This window comes from Centropristis striata, chromosome 11 (assembly GCF_030273125.1).
Source record: "Centropristis striata isolate RG_2023a ecotype Rhode Island chromosome 11, C.striata_1.0, whole genome shotgun sequence".
Taxonomy (NCBI): Eukaryota; Metazoa; Chordata; class Actinopteri; order Perciformes; family Serranidae; genus Centropristis; species Centropristis striata.
This window is the reverse complement of record NC_081527.1, coordinates 29,583,358-29,605,846: the sequence shown is the minus strand read 5'-3', so window position 1 is coordinate 29,605,846 and position 22,489 is coordinate 29,583,358. Positions and strand designations below refer to the sequence as shown.

The following is a 22,489-nucleotide window of genomic DNA, read 5'->3' as shown; positions in this document are numbered from 1 at the left end:
TCACAACACAATCACTTCCACATAACAATAAAATATATACAGCATACTAAAACTAAAAACTTAAAACATCAACAAGTTGAAGCCTCAGATATCATCATCATCATCATCATCGTCATCATCATCATCACCAGGGAGCACAGGAGCAGCATCAGAGAAACAGATTTAAATATTGCTTACATTTCATAAATATATTATAATTGGGGTTCTTTTTAACTATAAAACTATATATAAACTATATTTTAAACAGTGTCAGTCTCAAAAATTCAGTCCGGCTCTTGTTATAAGTTTAACTGTCACAACACCAAAGTTTAACAATCAACACTCAATCAAGCAGCTAGAAGTCCACGTACATCAGCAACAAACCAGATATGTTCTTCCTCCAGAGGTGTCGGCCAGCTTCAAGTCGGTGACATCAGTCAGCTACACCTTCAAGGAGCCATACGAGTTGAGCAGGAACAGCAGCGCCCTGCCGTCCTCCATCTACTCCGACATGACTCTGAGAGGAGAGAACGTCTCCCTGAGCTTCAGGACCAACCAGAGTCCGGCTCTGCTGCTCTACGTCAGCTCCTACTACAGAGAGTACCTGGCCCTGCTCATCAACAAGCACGGTAAGGAGGCTTTTATTTTGAAGGAGTTTACGTGGCAGATGTTCGTTTTGATTAAATCTTCCTCCTTTATCAATGTTCACCTCCCCTCTTCTTTTGTTCCTCTCTTCGTTGTGGGTTTAAAGTTTCTTCTTCTCTTTATCTACACATCTCTCGCTCCTTTATCTTCACCACATTGTTCCTCAAATCTGGTTCTTAGCTATAATTATTCTCCTTTGCCTTTCCTCATTTTTTCCTTTTTTTGTTCTCTCCTTTTGTTTTTATCCACATTTTTCAAACCTCAGAGACTACAAGTCTATTCAAGAGAGTTTCCTTTCAGCCTCTCTTCATCTTTCTCCTTTAACTTTTTTCAATTACTTTTCCCTGTTGGCATCTCCTCCCAGCCTCTCATCTTACCTCTCCTCCCCTCTTCCTCTCACTCCTGTCATCTTCTCCTGATATCGACCTCTCCTCCTGTCCTTCTCCTCTCCCTCTCCCTCTCTCTCTCTCTCTCTCTCTCTCTCTCTCTCTCTCTCTCTCTCTCCCTCTCTCTCTCTCTCTCTCTCTCTTTCTCTCTCTCTCTCTCCTCTTCTGCTGTGCTCTGCAGCTTCACCAGATCACGATCTGTCAGATCTTTCCTCTCTCTGGATTCACCCCGTCAGCCTCGACTGCTTTTTAATCCGTCCAGTTGGGCCGGCTGTTAAGTTTTGTCTCAGGCAGAAAAAAAAAGAGTCCACTGGTCCCCTCAGTGAGAGCTGATGGGAGATGCTGAGGGAAGTTTGCTGTGCTGCTAATGGGTGGCAGGTCACTGTGCTGCTGAATAAAACAGCAGAAAAGTTGCTGATGTGTTTTATAAAGTTTTGTGTCAAATAATTATGTTGTGAGTTTGGCTTTTAAGAGTAGTAGGAGGCACTTTGAATTTAAAATTACATTTTCAGCATCCGGGTGTCTAATAAAATTGGCACTTTGCTGCCAGATTAGCTGCAAATGGATTTTTTTCTGGTGCTAATGACTCAGAGAAAGCTGATGGACAGCAGGGTATTAAGGTTTCATGCTGACCGTGGAGTCGTCAGGTAAATGCACTTAAAGTGAAGTGTCCAATTAAATCCCTGAGAGCTTTCTCTTATTTGCCCCGAGATGGCTCATTTCTTTTTAACCTCGACTACAGTTACACCTCCTCAGCACGAACACAACCTCTCTACTTAAGGCGTCTTTTCAAGAGTAAATGTGTTATCAGAACAGCAGCAGAAAGCTGGAGGTCCTCATACTAATTACTCTTCCACATTCCCTCACAATAAAAACAGGTAGTGAGTTATAGTTTTTAGGTTTGAATAGAGGATTTATTATGATTGCTTACACAAATGCTGTAAAAAGAAATCTTTTAGAGGATAAAACTGTAATGTCTTATCCTTGTCTTTTGTTAAATCTGCACTTAATGCTCTGAATATTGGGAGAATTAATAGATTTAATTAGATTAGTTTTGTTTTTGATAGGGAATTAGTCTTTATCCTCTTAATACAGAAATCTTAATTAATTGAGAAACTGCTTCTTTAAAATATTCAGATTTATCTTTGAAGGATTAAATATGTGTTTACCCTGTTAGCCAAGATTACAGGACATGACAAGGATTTTTTCAGGAAAACTGATGATGATGATGATGATGAGGATGATGATGATGATGATGATGATGATGATGATGATGATGATGATATTTGGAATGTAAATCTCTTTAAAGCTCTAAAGGTTGTTTCCTTTCTTGTGAGACCTAAAACATAAACCTCTGGTTTGATGTGTGTTGTGTGTGCAGACACGCTGGAGGTGAGATACAAGCTGGAAAGCAGCAGAGACGCTGAAGTGTTGAGCAGCAAAGTGAAGAGTCTGGCCAACGGACAGCTACACACTGTTACCATCAGGAGAATGACCGACTCCGTGACTGTGCAGGTAAAACCACCTCATCAACTGAGCAATGATCCAGCAGACACAAAGCAACATGAGAATCCATTTTGAGATACTTGTTATTAGCCATCTGATAGATTAAAGTAACATATTTCCTTTCTTTTTTGCTCTTGGTTTGGTCTCCACCAACAACAGCTACCTACCAACTTTGCCCATCCTTCGTTTGTTGCTTTATCTTAGATTGTCTGATCTTATTTGCCGGAAACAGCCGGCTACAGTGTTATGTGGAGACTAACCCATACATTAGATCTATGTAGACACTCAAGTCTTGCACTGGGCCAAAAAGCTGTCACAGCATATCATGGCTATGTTTGGGGGAACAAAAAGGGAACAGTCTCTTTAGGCATCTGAAAGGGCTTCCATTTTGTCAGACCGCAAGCAAATCACTGTCCACTAGCCGTCACTCACATCCTCACCACGATACTGTCCGCTCTGTCAAAATATATTGTGAACACAGTGCCTATATAAAATACGTAATATTACATGTTAAGTGGGTCAAAGAAAGTCAGCTGAAATGTAATTTGTCACTTCTACTGCCCAAATATTCTGCATTCATATGTAGATATCTACTTATAGAGATCATATCATCATTACTTTTCTGTTTCCACACCAGTCTCCACTAATGGGTGCACAGCTACAAAACGTTATAAAACATGTTGCCACATCTTTTTGGCCTTCAAATCTCTTTTGTTTGGCCTTACACAAGCTCTCACACTGTGCACTGTACAGCATGTGGTGTAAAACGCAGCTGCTGCTGATGTGCTGCTTAACCTTTTTCCATGTTTTTCAAATGAGGCTCCGATCTCAAGGGCAAATATAATAACACACATACAGACACACACACACAGGCAGTCCTATTCACTCCCAGTGTGTACTACAGTACAGTATTGTGATATTCATCTATATGATAAAGCCCCCGTCAGCACTTTACTGTCCTGGATGCAGCTACAGCAGGGCAGCAGGGACAAAAGACACATTAAAACAGCTCCAGATGAAATATGAAGCGTTGTAATCATATCTGGATCCACTGAACGTCTTATCTTGTTAACAACAGCCTCAGATGATGTATGAGGTAAACTTCATCGAACCAGCCTATATAATTATCAACACACTGAGATGAAATACAAGGTGACCTCGTCTTGCGTGGGTCCTGATTCACTGAGGCTCCTTTCAAAGATGAGGTGCATCTCATGTTATCAGTTTCCATCATACTGAATCATTATATCTTCAGAAATATACTGAAAAGGCAGAAGATCAAAGTTCAGTCTGCAGAAAAATATATCAACAAATATTTACATAAAGCTGGCTGTGTTTTGGTCCCTAAAAGATAAATCCTTATATTTGTGTAGCACATTCATACTCCCCAGGTTCTGTACTTAAGTACAAATGTTAGGCACTTGTACTTCATTTGAGTATTTTGCTTTTTATTCCAATATAAACTTCTACTCCACTTCATGTCAGGAATAAATATTTCTTTCTGCTCCGCTAGATTTAATTGAAAATTTAAGTTATAAGTTACTTTGCAAATATGCATACGAAACATACAGAGAGCTTAAAATACAATGTTTTGTTGTAAATTTGACAGTTTATACAAGCACAGCCTTAACGATTTCTCAATTAATCAATTAGTCGATTAATAGGAAAATCAAGTAATTTTGTGCAATGATGACAAAAATGTTTCGTCAGTTTTTCAAATCTGAGGATTTACTGCATTTATTTTTAATTATTAGATGTTTTTAAATATTTAATATGTTCTATTATTTATTTTTACTAAAATATTTCTGCATTTACTGCTTTTAGTTTTATTTTTTTTGTTTTAAATTCCTTTACCTGAAATTATTTCTTAATTAATCAATTAGTGGATAATTAGGAAAATGAAAAGATTTTGCTAGTAGTTTAAGTCATTTTTTGTGAAATGATGACAAAAATAATTAGTAAGCTTTTCAAATGTGATGATTTTTTGTGCTTCTTTGTAATTATTTGAATATTTTTTTCTGTATTTAATACTTTAATCTGATTTAATGTTTAGACTTTTACTTAAGTAAGATTTTTATCTATTATTTCTACGCTGTGTTATTAGGATATTTTTACTTAAGTAGAGGATATAAATACTTCATCCACCCCTGCTACAGGTTGAACTACATCCTGCCATCATCAAATTTGATCTTTTCATATAAAATATCTCCTGTTAGAAGTCACCAAAGTTTCCAAAATTAAAATTTAGGAAACAATTCTCCTCTTTCAGATCGACCAAAACCCCAGAGAAGACTTCAACCTGACATCTGACGGAGAATTCAGGGCCATCAAGTCACTGGTGTTGGGCAGAGTGCACGGTGAGTGAGGATAAAAGCAGAGGCAAGGCCTTTTTAATTAGAGAGCACCCTTCTTTTTTTTTTAAATCGTTAAAGAACATTATCGGAAATTTGGCTTCAGCACATATTTAATGACTAAAGCAGACAAAGGCTGTGTTTTTAGTTAGTAAACACTTTTATACAACACGTTTTTATTAAATAAATTCAGTAATGTATTTGTGTTAATATCTCTCAAATGGATGAAAACCAGATAAATCAATAATTCAATAAAATAGTGTTAACCCAGATCTCTGTGCACAGTTTACACCAATTATGCTGTTTTCACGTTGGCTGTCAAAACAAATCTAGTAGAGCTTGATGCATAATTGATCAGTTGTTGTGAATATCACATGTAGTACCTTTCACTTTCTATCATAACCCTGAGAGATAAAAAGAGAGAAACGCATCAGACAGCTTCAAGCTTTAACATCTGTAAATGAGTGCAGGGTCGAGTCGAACCAGGAGTATGCTTCCCTGTAAATCACCTGCACAGATTCTCAGCATGTAAAAGAAACACTCGCCCTCTGGGAGCGTTACAGCACATCCTCGCTGAGCTCCTGTGTGCAGACCTGGACAGGGACCTGCAACACAGTCGGGGTGAGACGGTAATTGGCTCCGTCATGACTTATTCATGTTCTCTTAGAGCGGCTCCATCAGAGAGGGACTGAGATATAAGCTGTTAATAACACGAGGGGCTGAGAGGCCAGGGGCTGCAGTCACAGCTCTCTGACACAACAACCACACTGTCAATTTAAAAGGAAACACACTGGCTGTTACAAACTGCTTTCATTAGAGGCAAAAATCTAATAATCACCACAAGAAAATGTTTAATTTGCAGGAATACAAAACGTGTCTAGAAGTGTTCTGTTTAAGATTTCGGTGCTTATTTTTACTCAAGTAGCGGTTTACTACAAAAAAATTCAATCAAGTGCTCTGAGAGAAGGCGTGCAGCAGTGTGTGTTACTACCACGCTGCACTCTAAAAATAATCTGCATTTATTCATTTATTTACGTTTCAGAAGATTTCAGAAGATTTTGATTGGAATGCACACATGCATGCATGAATACGTGTTGTTTGGGTATCCTTTATTTTTTCATTTCCTTACTCTGCTGGTTCTGAAAAATGTAATTACTCACAGTTTGAGGCATGGAAATTATTAAAATCTCTCTTATTGGGAACAAAATTGCCATCGGCAGCCTCATTTTTACAATATGGGCCACTCGTTCCTGCCTTTAAGGCAAGACACTATAAGCAAAAGCAATATTTTTGTCTCATAACATGTCTTCTTTCAGAATAGTGGAAGAAAAAATAAACATTTAGGTGTATATTTTACTTTATTAGATCCATTTGCACCCGTAGATTTCTCCTAAGTTCACTAAAAGTTAGCGCTCTATCGCAGCATGTAGTAACGTGAGCGTAGTCTAAACCTTGTCGTCACCGCTACGTTCGAAAGTTCGAAACGTTCCCACACTCCTGCACAATATTATGAGTTTTACATTTTCTATATAGTCATTTCCATTAAGATTGTATGAAATCTTTAAATGCTGTTTTCTCAGAATTCGTTTTTTCTCATGCTCTGAGCCATAATTCTCAACTTCAGCTCCACTTACAGACACCAAACTCACCAGATTTACTACAATCTGAAGGTTTTCACAGAGGGGTTTGTCTACATATCACTCATACCCTCATTTATATAACATTTTATTCCTAAAAACAAATTACCCCATTCACCTGTAGTGTCCAATTAAAAACCCTAATCAGTTGTTATTATGCACACTCATATCTAAGGAGTACAAATTATCCAAGAACTATTGTCTAATTGGTTGTAAAGCTCCAGTACGTTGTAACTCAGCTCATTTTAACCCCACCATGTCAGAAAGTGACCGGTCCTCCCCTCCTGTCAAAGCAGACGAGGCAGAGAGTCAGATCAGGATCAGAACAGCAGCAGGAAAGTGGATTTTCTGTCGTTTCCTGCCAACCCCGTCATCCATCAGCCTAACTAATGGACCCGGAAGGAATACAGAGAGACAGAGAGGTGATGGAGTGAGGAGCTTACAGGCTGCAGTAATGTTTCCTGCTGCTCTCATCAACATGCAGATGTGTCCTGGTAAAAAACTACAGTCACCTCTCAGTCATCACAACAGACACTGATGCAGCTGCTTACAGCGGTAATGTCGACTCTCACAGCTGCTGTTTACAAGTTGTAGAGGAGCGGAGGTGAATGATGAAGAGATTTAAGCCAATAAAGTGTACAGATAGAGGAGAGAGACCACAGCTGTCTCGAGGTCTGTAACGAGTGTGTGTTAATCATTAGAGTCAATGTTCTGCCACTATTGTCCTGCTCTGATAACAAGGAGATGTGAAGAGTCAATGAATCTGTCAGTGTATGTTGGGATTTTTATTGAGCGAGTCATCCCGCTGGTTTAGAGATTTTTAAACAAAAGGTTAAAAGTTCAATCACTAGCACAGATAAATAAAAAAGTTTTATTTCTCAGTTTTCTCAACACTCAGTCATTCCAGTTTAAATAACATGTGCTCTGAAAGCCACATCACAAAATAACTCCCATCCCAAGTAAGCATTCAGTATCCAGTTCTTACTTTTCTGTTCTTTTTTATGAGAAAATCTGCCTGTGGAATGAAATATCTTCACTTGTTCTCAATAAAATGAGTGTCAGTCGGTGTTTCTCAAACCAGACCCTCCCACTCTGTCATGAGGTGAACGCTGTGTGGAGTCACACTCACAGCTGAATGAAGCAGCTTAATTAAGATTAAGGGTTTAAATACAGTGGCAAACTCCAGGACAAACAATAGTTTGTAGATAGAAAAACAATAGTTTACAATAGGCTATGGTTAAAAAATGAAGTGTAGTTGTTCAAAATCAAATAGAAAAAGTGAATTAATAAGTTTAATGATAGGTTTAACCAAGTTGGATTTATGGTGCCAACTAGTCACAGGATGAAACAACTGTTCAACTGATCATGCACATCCATAGCTGGTGTTCTTTGGAAAGATCCTGGCTAGCTGTTTTCCCTGTTTCCAGCTTTGTGCTAAGCTAAACTGAGGTAGTTTATTATTTAAATTTTCATCTGACTCTTGGCAAGAAACCCTATAAGCATATTTCTCACATAATTATGGAGAATTATAAAAACATATTGAGTTTTTTGAGAACTACTTTTGTTTATAAATTAACAATTTGTTTTGTTTTGTTTCTTAAAACATGTGACAAAATATACATGAATAAATTAAAAAATGCTTCATATACAAATGCAGATAATACATTTGGATATGAAGCATGTAAAGCAGACTTTACATAAAATACACAGTTGCTCCTTTTTTACCTCTTTCCATGAAATGATTGTAACAATGTGTTTTATTCTTGACAGATAAAGTGTATATCTTCAAAACTTTATTAATTAATCTCTTCCAAACATATCACAATGAAAATGAAACCACAATTCACAGAGGATTGTGTCTGAAAACAAAATTATCCCAACTTTACGTGTGACTTGTACTTACATGGCTGCTATATTAGCAAACGTCCAATAGCTGCCATTTAAATCTTTTATATACAGTAAATATATTATATGTATATTATGCATTTATATGTCTTATCTTTTTTTTATCTTCCTCCTTTTATATACTTATTGTCTGTATCTTAAGCTGCTTTGATGACTGAATTTCCCCACTGCAGGATAAATAAAGTCTTATCTTATCTTATCTTATCTTATCTTTAGGATGATTAGCTCGTAGTTTTATTAACATGAGTAGTATTATCAGTAACTATTTGGATTACATTGTTATTTAAAGTTATTTTTTCTCCTCTCTCAGATTCTTATGATTTGGATCCGGACCTCTCCCGGTTGGCGTCTCTGGGTTTTACAGGTTGTCTCTCGGTGGTCCACTTTAACTCCATCAGCCCTCTGAAAGCTGCTCTGCTCCACCCGGACACCAGCCCCGTCACCATCACAGGACCTTTAGTCCGCTCCAACTGCGGCTCCTCTGCTTCGGCCAATCCCTACGCAGCGGAGAACACACACCACCTGGCAGGTGAGAGCAGAGGACTCTTTCTTTGTGTCTTCTCTTTTTAAATGCCACTGCTCTTCTCTTTGCCCTAAACGCCCGATAACTGCTGACCCTTTTTTTTAGCAGTATGTTTTGGTAAGTGTGTAATAGAGGGTTGGCTAAAAGGCTGACAAAACGAAAATTAGATGTTGAACTGTGGCCCTGCATACAAATCTGTGAGTGTTTCTGTGTGTGCTTATATTCTTGCTAGGAGCTGCTATTTCAAACTGTGCAATGGGCTCATTAAGTATGTACACCTTGTTGAGGAGACGCATGACAACGTGCTTCATTAGATAATTAATTTGGATGACAGAGGGGAGTTTCCAGTGTCTTTCCTCTGGTTTTCATGCAGCTTCATATTGCTTTAATAGCTGCCTTTGCTGTATTCCCTGCCTGCTCTTAGTAATGATACTGTGATGTTGAAATTTCTCTCCTTGTCTCCTTTCTCTCTTCTAGTCTGACTCATATTTTCTATCCAAACATCTTTACATTGTGTATTTCCTCTAATTATGCTTGGTTACTTATGCTTCCTTTTCTCTCTTCCATCTTCCTTTTCATTTGTTTCCTACCTTCCTCTTTCCCTGCTGTAGATCAGTCTGGTTCAGTGGGTTCAGGTGAACCTTTAGTCAATGCCATCAGGACTGACTCGGCTCTGATTGGAGGTACTGAACTGTTTCACCTTGTTTTACTGTGTTCATATCAGACTTCTCTTAACCGTCAGAGTCGGAGATTACACTCAATATTTTAGTGATGAACAAAGTCCTGCTAAAAGATGTGATGGGTGTAAAAAACACATCAAAAGTAAAAAAGGTTTTGCTTCATTTTTCTGCCCGGCCAGGTTGATTCAAAGAAAGGATTTATTGGTTTCTAAAAGCGTGTGGAGAGTCAGAATAGAAATTCAAAAGTGTCCATTAAATCTCTGTGACTCTGTGTGTCATTGCACAAAGGACAGCCGAACTAATTAAACCTCCGCCGAAATGACTTGCAGATGGAGAAACTTTCACACTGTTATCTCCAAATGCAAACCAATGTAATATAGTGCAAAATTGATTTCAGCTGTATTCTGGAATTGCGATTAAATAAAAAACTTTCTCTTGGTAATAAAAATGTGCTGAACAGAAGAATCCTGCAGAGTCGAAATATGTGAAATTGTGCTCGCTGTGCGTTGAAGTTAGATTAGTGGAACAAACCGGACTGCGGGGCAAAAGAGCTCACAGACCCAGGGGAGCAGAGATGTGCAGAAATCATCACAGTGGTTTCACAAAGCTCTGTGACCAAAGTCCACTGTGATGGATTTACTTTGCATAAAGTCAGCGTGTCAGTCAGCAAGCAACAAGGCTTTCCAGGATTCACAGAGATGAAAACATCAGAATGTCACAGCTCTGCTCAGCTGCTATTCAAATAATTTAACCGTGTAAAAGTAGTTATACCCAAGTACAAAAAGTAAATGTACATTTGAAAAGTACTCATAAGCGGTAACTGTCAGTAGTAGTATATATTGGACCATTATTATTTATGGATTCATATGTAAGCTGAACTTTAAGGTTGTTATTGGTCAAGATGTGTGAAGGACGGAAGCTGCAGAAATAAAAAAATAAATACACTAAATGATGAATAAATAAGAATAAATAAAAACAAGTGCCAAAATAAATTTAAAGATTTAATAATTAATGCAATTCATTTAAAAATAAAAAAGGATTATTAAAATGCCCAAATAAATACAAAATTAAATAAAATGCCGAAATGAATGAATACATTTAATAATCAATACAAATTATTACCAATATATAAACAAATAATAATACAACCATTTCCTAAGATAAATAAACATATTTAATCAAGGATAAAAAATACATTTATAAATATATAAATCATAAAATAAAATGTAAGATAAATATTTACATTTAATAATGAATAAAAATAAATTAAATAACTAAATAAATGGAAAATAAACAGATCACAAAACTACCAGTAATTAAACTGATCTTAGTCTTCTCATCAAAATCCTGGTAAGAAATCAAACTAATATATCCCAATAAGTCGGAGTAAATGTTCTCTACCTTGCAGGTGTCATAGCAGTGGTGATCTTTGTGATTGTGACCGGCCTGGCCATAACCGCCAGATTCCTCTACCGGAGAAAAGAGACGTACCGGAACCAGGAGGTGAAGGGAGTCAAACAGGAGGACAGCCAAGACTTCACTTTCAACAACCAGACGGACTCCCAGAGCGTCTCCAATGAAAACCCAAAGGAGTATTTCATCTGACTGGAGGCCTGATGACCTGATGAACTGGCGGCTGCAGACACGGGGAGTTCTGCCACGCCTCAGGACTTTATACTGCACTCAGAGCCACTCAGAGACTTCTCTGGAGGCTCCACAGAATATGGAACACAAAAAAGGAACAATGCACCGTTTTGTCTTTTACTGTACATGTTGTATATACTGAAACAGGCAACAGTGTCGATATCTTTGTAAATATTCAAAAAAAATGTAAATGTGGAAGTGATGTCTACAGCTAACTAATGTCACTCTGTCATATTGGTAATAAGGTTTCAAATACTCTTTTTGTGAAGCAGAGTTTTGTTTTTGTGATTTTGGAGTATACAAAGTTTCTTTCAGTGAATCAAGGCGCCTGGAGTCGTGACTGGAGTGGTTTGGATGTTTCTATGGTGATAATGAATGGATGTTTTGCTTACTTGGTAGTGGAAATGTTTGACCCGTAATTAGGCCCTCAGGAAGAGTACTTCTGTCAGAGCTGGTGGTTTGTTCAGGCTTTTTTGTTGTTGTTGTTATGTGCAGTGATTTGGAGGAGTAACTGTTTGCACTCTTTAGAGCCTCAAAGTCCTGTTTACGGGGAACCTTTGTGGAAATGTGGAGGCAACTTCCGAGTCTTTGCAGCCTGCAAACATCCACCAAATACCAAGACGTGTGATGATTTTCTAACTCAAGTTGGCACATGAATTAAACATTTTCATGAGTGATTTTCTTCCAGAGACATCGTGTTACTACTGAATTTTGATGTTAAAAAGAGAAGTTAACATAGTCCTATCATCGCCATGAGGAAAGCTGCAGTCTGCAGCTACTGGACTTTGAGACATTTTATAGAGTAGGGATTTATCGTCTGCTTTTATTTTTTTTCTCTTTTTCTTTGCCATACTTATTTTCTCTCATGTTCTTTTCATGGTGACGTGAGGGCACAACAAAAGCAGGGAACAAAAATACATCTGTGAGCACTTAGCGTTTCCAGTTTCCTATAGTTTGCAAGCTTTTCATAAAAAGGATTGCACAGGTTGCTCTGAAAGTTTTTCTCTCGCCTGCTGGGAGCTTCCTCTCCTAGCTCTCTAAAAGTCTCTGAAGAGTAAAGCTTTTAACACTGATGGCGGCGCACACTCTGTAACGCTGCGGCTGTCTGTCACCTCGCCGCAGTGCACGCTGAGACAGTTAATGTGTTTCTGAAATGTTAATCTGCTTCGGTCTGACAGGTGGATTGTGACTCGATAGAAAGCAGAGAGATGATCAGAATGAGACAGAGATTATCTGAGGAACACTGTCAAGCGGACATGAATATAATGAAAACAGCCTGATATTAAAAACTTGAAAATGAAGCAAATCCCCTCCATGTGTTAATTCAGCTCATGTGTAAAGAGTGCTGGATCGACAGCAGCTGTTTATCAAACACACTTCTCCGAGACACAAGAGCACAGATGGGATTTTAATGACAAAAGTTGCGAAAACTTCAAAGTGCATTATTCATCGTTTTGTTTGTGTTTTCTTTTGTTCCCACCACCTCACAACAGCTGAACCCACACATTGTAGTCTTTGCCACATCCTTGATTCCAGAGAGTTCATTCTTTGGTGAAGAAGTAGAGGAAGAAGCAGCAGCGTCTGTCCTCCATCCTGCAGCAGAACTGACTGCAGTGCAGCACTTGATTGCTGAAAGGAACTCAACAGGTAACCTTGACAGACAAATAATCCTGCAGTGAGCGCAGCTGGAGGACGCTGCATAAAAATACAGCAAAATCAAATGTTTACCAAGATCCAGAGTGGAACGCTATTTTATTTTCAGACAACATCCACAGAGAACAGGCTGAACTGAGGAAACGCATGTTTGACCTTCAGCCTCTGAAAAACATTGTTATTGTTTTGTCAGATAATTTTCATGCAACAGAACAAGAATATCACAGTTTACATTTGAACATCCATATCTGCTCCTGTATTTTCAATATTTTTGGTTAATGTTTGAAGAGAACTAGGGCCGTGAGGAATAGTTTTGAAGCTTCGAAGGTTATTTGTTATAACCTTGATATTTACATTCTAAAAATCAATATTTGAATGCTGCACTATATGACTGGACAAATAAATGAGTGATTGGCTGAGTAAGGGGGTGATTTTTTAATATCTGCTATTTTAAGGTGATACTGCACTCTTTAACTGAAGCAAAATTGTTGAGTTAATCTTGACGTTTCTTGCAAAAAGTATAAAAATCTGCAATCTCTATGTTTCATAAAACCTATCAGCAACGCTGCAAAAAATATTTCACTAAAAAATGCATATTTTCTTCCTGTTTGGGAAGTGGTTGCTTAAACCTTCAGTGACCGGCAATTTTCTGAAAAATCAAACAAATGAAATATATTTGTTACCTGCTTTAATCCTCTGGAGTCCATGAAAACACCTGCATATTACTTCTTCATGACGTGAAGCTGAAGTAACGCTGAAAAAAATGATACCAACATGGCATGGTAAAGATTTTAATAGATTTTTTAACAGACATAATAGCCGAAGATTTCAGAGGGTTAACAACAGATACGATGAAGATAGTTGATGGTCACATTGTTGAATTTGGTGTTTTCATGCGATTTATTGACAGTTAGAAAAAAATGCAAAACTAGAAGCCGAATGAACCCTTCTCACACACACAATTTATGGTGTTAATCTTGACATTTCTTACAAAATGTATAAAAATCAGCATGGTTTGTCAACTCAAGTCAATTTTATTTATATAGCCCAAAATCACAAATCACAGATTTGCCTCAATGGGCTTTACAGACTGTACATGGTACGACACCCTCTGTCCTTAGACCCTCACATCAGCCAGGTAAAAACCCTTTTAACAGGGGAAAAAGAAGAAGAAACCTCAGGGAGAGCAACAGAGGATGGACAGACGTAAATAGATGTTGTTGTACAGGACAGATCAACAGAGTAGAGTAGATAGAGGTTGAAAGGGGAGAGGGAGGATAGAGAGACGGTTGAGAGGGAGACAGAGAGGAGCAGGAGTTCTGGGAGGAGACAGAGAGGAGCAGGAGTTCTGGGAGGGTCACAGCAGCAGGTGATGAAGCGCCACCATTGTTCAGTAGTGATGGTGAGTGTAGAGTGGACCAGGAGAGGAGCATTCCAATCTGGGCCGACCAAGATCCACAGCAGTGGGACCAGAAGGAGTGATGCCAAGCAGGACCACAGCTCCACACCCTGTGAAAGAGAGAGCAGAGAAAAGTGTGAGTACTCTGGGAATAGATACGTTAATACACAGGACAAGATGTTACTATGCGTTGTGCCTATCTTGTGGCTTGTTAATGGCTCCACATGGCACATGCCCTCTGTTTTTAATCAGAATCTGAACCTACAAGGACCTGCTTTTACAACCCCACTTCAAAAATGGTGGGATGCTGTAAAACATAAATCAAATTAAAAATTCAGTGTGGGTGTATTTTTACAAAAACTAAAGTTTATCAGTTTGAATTTAGGAATCTTTGTACCATTTTCAATGTTAAAAATATCACAAAGGATTAGCAATTTATTGTTTTCTCGGTTTGTATTTACATTTTATTCACATCCAAACTCGTTTTTTGTTTTTTTTTAATCTGGGTTGAATATCTAATATTTACATCTTAGGAACAGATGAGTTTGGGACTGAGATCACAGACAAGTTAGAGAAGTCAGAAACTGTTGAGATACTGATGGATGCATTGTTGAATTTGGTCTTTGGATGAGATTTGTTGAAAGAAATACACATTATAGAGTGCAGATGTTGCCTTCTATCAATTCAAGTGAAGAATAGTTCATGTGTCTGCCCTTTGATTCAGATCTGCTCCAACATTTTATGGGTTTCTTTCTTTGTTCATGCTCCACTTTTCCATCAAGTTTCAAGAAAATCAGGCTGTTATTTTTCAGTAATCCTGCTGACAATCAGACAAACAAACCAAACCGTAAACATAACCTCCTCAGTGCAGGTAATGACGATAATAAACAGTCTGATCCTGTAAGGAATGCGTTTTCCTGACAATGCACCGGTTGAAGTTTGTTCAGTTTACCTGTAGTGTTGATGTGAGAGTGATAGAATTACAGAAATATCCAGATTTTACTCACATCCTGGTTGTTTGGTTATCACAAAATCCTGTTTGGAAATAAAGAAGATTGTGTTTTTCTTTGTAGCTGTAGGTTTTTCTGCTTTAGATGATTGCCCAGAGGAATAAATGTCAGCAGGATACACTCTCATTGTGCCCGTGAAGCGATTTGTTCTTTCATTTACATGTCTGAAGGACAAAGCTGACGCGTGTCTCCACAACAAAATCAAAGGAATTTCACATTTGTTGTTGTGGGATTCTTTTTCAAATAAATGAAATCACCGAGCTCCTCTTTGTTTCTTCTTTAAATGAAGCTGACGCACAGCGAAGATGGCCCACTCAACAAGCGGGAACATTTACATACATTTACATCTTTTATATTTGCTGCTTTTCACCCGTAGTGTGGGAGGATTCACATCCGTCAGTGCTGACATTTCTGATAGCTGTTAGCATCCAACAGACCAGAGATGAGGGAAATATGTAAAGCTGCGAAGCATCCGAGAGCAGAGGACGTCAAAGTGATTCTCTGTGAAGAGCCACTTAGCCTCTGTGCCCGTTTAAACACTCAAGACGCCCGAGATGATTCAGCTGCCTCAGATCACTGATCCCTGTTTGATTCATTTAAATCTCCTCTTAGTGGTTGTGATCACAGACAAGATGTGCAGCTGATAACTGACATCTTCAGCCTCATCAGCGATATCAAAGAAAAAAACTTCAACAGCATAAGGATCAACTAATCTACTGCCAGCTAGAATTTAAAAGTGATAAAAGATCTGGTCTCATCTGTTGGCAGCGTAGTACACAATGAACATCTTTGATTAGGATGATAAACAGCACTGGGCTGCAGATCCAGGTTAACGTTTGAAAGCCTTTCATGTGCTGAAGCAACACATTTCATCGGCGGTGTCATTCATGCAGCTCATGGGATTATATGCAGCTCGCGTTTTTTAATTGTTTTCTCCGTTCACGTCATGGTGAAAGCTGCAGAGCTGCTTCTGTGGTGAACTGATGAACGATGTAGAGAGTGACGTCATATTGTACCTAACATGCACCTCTTTTAACTGCATTTAAAGCAACTCCAAAGAACTTTCATTCTGTGTTGACTTTGAAATAAAATAATAAATTGTGTTTCGTCTCTATCTAAAAAACTAAGTCGCTATCACAGATAAAGTCTGGTGGACTGGTGTGATTCAAGCTGTATTTTTCATTTTGTTTGGGTTACTTCCACACTGTGCTTTATAAAGTGCATCAAGCATTGTTCACAAATGTCCTTCGTCTGTTGAACATATAATGTGAGGGAAAGAGCTGAAACTTTTTAGAAGCAAGTTGCCAACCTTAATGTGTTGTTGCTGGAGGTTTTTCACTTTTTTCACTGAACCGAGACTCCTTTTTTCTAGCTGACCAGAGTTTGTTTTTTCTGAGTCACAACAGACTTCGTTTGAGCGTTCACACCAGCAAAAAAAAACAAACAGACTATCCGACAAAACATACCACAGTTTGCTTCAAGTGGTCCATACAGCTCAGGTGTGAATGCCCCCTAAGATACTGCAATGTTAGTAATTAAAGTAAATACATGATGTAGGTGCACCTGCACATGCCAACCCAACATAAGCCATTGCCCCACTTGAGTCACCGTGGTCAAAATGGGATGGGATTATGATGGGAATGTTAATAATTTAGATTTTAATCTAATAATTGGCCCTGAATGAAAAGTCAGAGGATCACTAGAGAGTAATCAGGATTCTTCTTCTTGGGATCATGAATGCTGTTACAAAACTTTAAAGGAATCCATGCAATAGATGTTGAATTGTTGTTTCAGTCTGGACCAAAGTGATGAATCAACAACTTTGCCACCTCATGTCACTAACATGGCTAAAGAAGTGGCAACAAAATGAAAAATACTGCAGCTCTTTAAAATACATTTTGATTTATGTTTGTCTGTGCAATGACATCAGCTCTGGACATGGGCATTATGTATTCATCTTGTCCACCCATCTGCCAAATAAAAAAATAATACTTTAAAATGATTAATAATAATAACCCCTAGCTGCAACAAAGATCCTGCAGCACGGAGTGATGTGGAACAAATGTAGAAAAGCATCATGAACTGTAAGTAACCTTATTTTCCTTAAACCTCATGCATTATTACTTTATGTTTATCTCTATCTCAAGGTATATGCATGATATAATATTTAATAGAATAAATGCACATTATTGCTGATTTGTTTTGCAGCTGTGTTACGGTGGTCAGTGGATTGGCCTGTGCAGAACTATTTCACCTCAGTGTTGCTGGCAGCTGCAGAGTTACTGCAGCGCCACTTCATGCTGATGAATAATTTAAACTCTATTTGAGTCTCTTTACCTTTGTTTGTGTTTGTTTTCCAAATCTGCTGGCTGAATGGCACAGGTCAGATCTATAAGTCACATTAACAGGCAGCAATGAAGCCTGATGCTCTCCATAATGAAACAGAGAGCGAGGACCCTGCTGAGAGCAGACACCTCCATCATCATTCATCCTCTCTTTGTGTCATTACAGTGGATTGATTCTGCTTCTCTTTCTTCCTCCTCTTGGCATGTTGACCATTTAAACGACTTAAATCCCTCAATAATTCATCCTCGCTTCTCCTCATCCATGTAAACAGCAGCTTTAAAAGCTGTAATTACTGCTGCATCCAGCTGTATTAGTGTCTGCTGGGATGACGGAGGGGTGAATGTGCGGTAGGACCGATCTGCATGTTGATGAGAGCAGCTGAAGCCCTTTTGTTGTGATGATGATAAAGTAATTATGTTGTGATCTCAACCCTGAGCCGTGTTCTTATGATCCTCTGAGCAACATTCTGATATGGTAATCACATATGAACATATATGTTGCTCACACACGATTTCAGCAGCAGTAACTCAAATGTACCCTCTGAACCCCAGCAAGATGTTTCAGGGTGTGTGTTTTTTTACTCACAGTGGCCTTGTTTTTCACTGCAATAAATAAAATATATACTGTATGTATAATAAATAAGTCCTACAGCTCTATGGAATCAGCACAATCATTGCTAGAACTGGTAACAACCAGTCATATAGAAAGAAAAAATGCTTGTAAAAAATAAGTTAAATTTGTGTGATAAATATTTTTTAAATGCAATGTAATGAAAGTAATTTATATATAACTGTCATTAATATTATTTTAAAAATGGGTTTACACATGCTTTAACATTCTTTTTTTGCAACCTCTCCTGTCCTCTCCTCTCTGCTCTATGTAAACAGATTTTCAGTGAAGTAACCATTCAGCTCAAAAGAATCAATTTATGGCTTCACAGTGTCACTGAAGAAAATAATTTAATGTTTTAAACAGGATCTGGTTATTCCAGAGTAAAGTGATTTTGACAGAAATATCACAATTTTTAGTTTTTTTTTTTTTTTTTTTTGGAAAACAATAAATTAAAATTGTAACTACTGTTGAAAGCAGAAACAAACAACACAAAACATCTGTCCGATTAGAGCAAGGCACTTCATTGAACTATACCATGGTCTAACTTCAGACTGTTACAGAAGATTTAAAGTAGAGGATAAAATAATCATATCATCATATCACATGTGACACTTCTCAATAAGACGAATATAACTCTCGGAAAATGCTTTTAATTTCACTGTAACTGCATGCTGCTATTAGTGTAGATCTTTGAGAATTTAGTTGTTTTGCAATGAGGCTCATTAGCACAGAAAGGAGCCAGTTTTGCACCGAATCTATTCATATTTGCTTCAGTCCAGTTTGGGGTGCATATCACACTTTGTGGTTACTTTGACAGTTGCATGGTTTCTTTCGTTTCTTATTTGTGAAGGTTTAGCGACCACAGATCCTTTTGTGAATTCGCCTGTGAGTTTTTAAATAGTCACCATTAACTGCTGGTACTGTAATAATCCTATTATAAATATGCTGAATCAAATTTAAAGATTAAGATCTGCTTTTTCTTTCACAAGTGTGTTAGAAGAGAAATGAGATGAGCTGCAGAAATGAAATCACTGAGACCCTGAAGAGTTTTAAACCTTGTGGTATTATTGCGTTATGATGATGCCACAGCTCACGGTTTGTTTCTAAATTAGATTCTTAGATCGTAACTTTATATTGCGATGTCTTCGGGGCTCTAAATGGCACTGAGTGAGAAAACTAAATTGATTCTTGACATTGTGCTTTTATTTAATATATCCCACATATACAGACCTCTGTCTATTCAGAACATCTTATTGTTCAGAGTCATGTCCCTGTTGCAGTTATATTACAGCTGAAAATAATTCTCCTCTGTATAACAGCAAGTATTGAATGATCTAATAGACTTTATTGTCTGTCAGCTCCTTCTTTAAATCCTCTGTTCTGATTTAATCAAACTCTCTGAGGTTCTTCACAGCGTAGGAGGGCTGAATTACCTGCAGTGTACCTGTAGGTCGACAAACTAACAAGAGCACTTTACTTGCTCTGTGCATTCAGCTTCTAAAACTGCAGCTTAAAAATCTGACATTTATTTGCAAATTCTCAAACAACTCTTGATGAATATCCAATCTTCTTCTTCAAATCAGAATAACTGATATGCAACAGCTGTTGCTGATTAATGTATTGCCAATTTAATCCAACAACAATCTATTTCATGAATTTCAATCTGTTTTTCTGTTGACACTGTGGACTTGGGTTGCACCATTTGGGAAAAATATATAATTCCACTTATGTTTTTATATTATTTATTTTACTTCTTTTTTAACTGACATTGCATGGTTGACAATATTGAAGGGAATGATAATTTTTTTCATACTTTGTCTAATTTTCATTGAAACATATTAAAAATAATCATGGTGAGATTGTTTTTGCGAAGATCACTACTTAATAAAAGATTTATTTTTTTCTGTAGTAAATGATTTGTAGACGGGACATCTTGCAGCACGAAAAATACTTAATGCAGAAGGTAGTTTGACACATATTTTGCAATTTCCTTTTTCCTTCCTGCTGTTTGGATAGTCCAAATTGCTTTCGATTAATTGTGCCACAGCAGACTTCTAAACCACATTTGTTATTTAGGGGACAGTGCTTTCATAGTTTCATTCATATTAAGTGAATAGGTTTCAACATTTAAGCCACAACAATACAATCTCAGAATTTTATGAAGTAAAGTTGGATGCAACCTCTGTATATGCTATTTTACGTTAACACAACTATTAGTCCCAGTGAAACTAAAAAATCTCTTCAAACTTTTACATTATGGAAAAAATTTGCTGTTAATGCTATAAATGCTGAGGAAATGCTTAGTTAGCACTTTATGCCATGACCACTCAAATAGAATAATATGTCTCTAAATTTGGTGATTTTAATACAAAAAATGAAGATTTGCTTTTCTGACTTTACAAACATGATGATCTTATGGAATATGATGCATTGCTGTGGATTAAACTACCCAACAGGATAAAAATGAGTTAAAATGAGCACAACTTCAAACATCTACAGCAATAAAATGCATCATACACATTAGTGCAGCAGTAATATTATTCCACAAACATCACATTTTAATACACTGTAAAAAAAAAAAAAAAAAGATAAACAATAGCTACTCAATAAAATTGAGGCAACAGATTGCATGCAATATTATTAATTAAATCTAACTACGTTACAAGTTGAGTTAATAACAACTTAACAGGAAGTGCCTGTCAATTAAAAACGGACTAATTCTATTGTCTTGGATTCATTCAAAATTCTCTTGATTTAGAATTACATACATATAAAGATTATATTTAATGTGATCAGAATAAGTAGATTCTATCTCAAACATTTTTATGTTAAAGTTACTTAAACAACTGCCTCAAAATCAAGGACGCCTTTATATTTAATACATTTTATCAATTATATTTAGTAAAATTAAATGACTACAGAATAATTTATTACAGTGTACACTGACAGGGAGGATCTTACTGCAGTGAAAACTTTTACTTTTCTTACTTAAGTTAAATCTATCATTTAGACCATAAAAATATCTTCAAAGTGTCCCAGCAAATCAATAGTTGGTACATCTTTTGATGTATTATGTTTTACTGACTTGCAGTAGTATCATTTTGATCCAAATCAACCTAACTTCCACACTTTCAGGACCAAACTTGTGTTATCACTGATTTCCCATTTTTGTAACTTGGCAGATGAAGTCGAGCTGAGTTTAGTTCATGCCGACCTCCTGTTGTCTGTTTGTATGGACAGATATGAAGCTATGAGAGGATCTCGACTCATCACGCAGCAGTAGAGTAACAGTGGACGTTCTCTCTGCTTCCACTTGAAGCGCTCCCTGTTCTGTCATGAATCTCTGCTGGAGGGAAAAGATCTCATCTCTCAGATCTGTCCTCTCGTAACGGGCTGCTGGTAATTATCCAGCCCACCTACAGTTTATAATCTGAACGGCTGTGGAGAAGTTTCTCACTGCAGAGTTTGAATTCAAACAGATGAGTAATTAGTTTGTCCTGCTACTCATCAGCCCACCTGCAGCACGTAGGAGAGTCAGTCCACTCTCACTCCCACTCCGCTTCTCTTCCATTCATCTGCAGAAGATCTGATGAAAGCACTTCATTTCATTCACGTGTGGGCTGGGTAATTGAGACGAGTTGAGAAGACATTTGACACAGGCGCCTCGACTGAGCAGCTCATTACGACTAATTACCATTCAAGTACGTGTTGAATTTTTTTCTCCGACAATATCAGAAGAGAGGACGAGTCTTAAATGCCCAATTGATTATTTTCTTAATCAATCATATCTCACTAATAGACCCTTTTCACAGCAGATATTTTTATTGTCAAACCAAAGAAAGCACAGGTGTATTCAACATTACCAATGGCTCCATTACATGATGTTCCCAAGTCAGTGATTGAGCATGCAGACTCACTTAATGGGATGCGGCCATTGTTAATGTACCTGTGCTTTTTTGTGCTTTGAAAGGACAGAACGTCTGCAGTGAAAAGGGATAATACTGTGATATATGGTTAATAACACAAGCAAACTAGTGAATGGAGATTATTTAAAGAATACCAACTAACAAAATCAAATTTGTTATGTTTAGGAGACAGTACCTTCAAATATAAAAAAAAATCATGTTGTTTGGTTTGAGTTGCAGATTGAGTGTTAGATATTGGCTGTAGAGACATCTGCCTTCTCTTGAAAATAACTGATATGATGCATTTT

At 37.5% G+C, this 22,489-nt stretch overlaps 1 protein-coding gene across 2 annotated transcripts in view; it reads left to right on the top strand.

The window, feature by feature from the left end:
* The window catches only part of LOC131980086 (contactin-associated protein-like 4), a 112,497-nt gene extending 99,171 nt beyond the window's left edge, over nt 1-13,326 (top strand). For both annotated transcript variants that reach the window (XM_059344246.1, XM_059344245.1), the window contains exons 19-24: nt 384-608; nt 2,392-2,525; nt 4,786-4,873; nt 8,720-8,938; nt 9,544-9,615; nt 11,021-13,326. In XM_059344246.1, the coding sequence (XP_059200229.1) occupies nt 384-608; nt 2,392-2,525; nt 4,786-4,873; nt 8,720-8,938; nt 9,544-9,615; nt 11,021-11,217 (935 nt within the window). In that variant the 3' untranslated portion in view covers nt 11,218-13,326. The remainder of the gene's footprint in view (nt 1-383; nt 609-2,391; nt 2,526-4,785; nt 4,874-8,719; nt 8,939-9,543; nt 9,616-11,020) is intronic.
* The last annotated feature ends 9,163 nt before the right edge of the window (nt 13,327-22,489 follow it).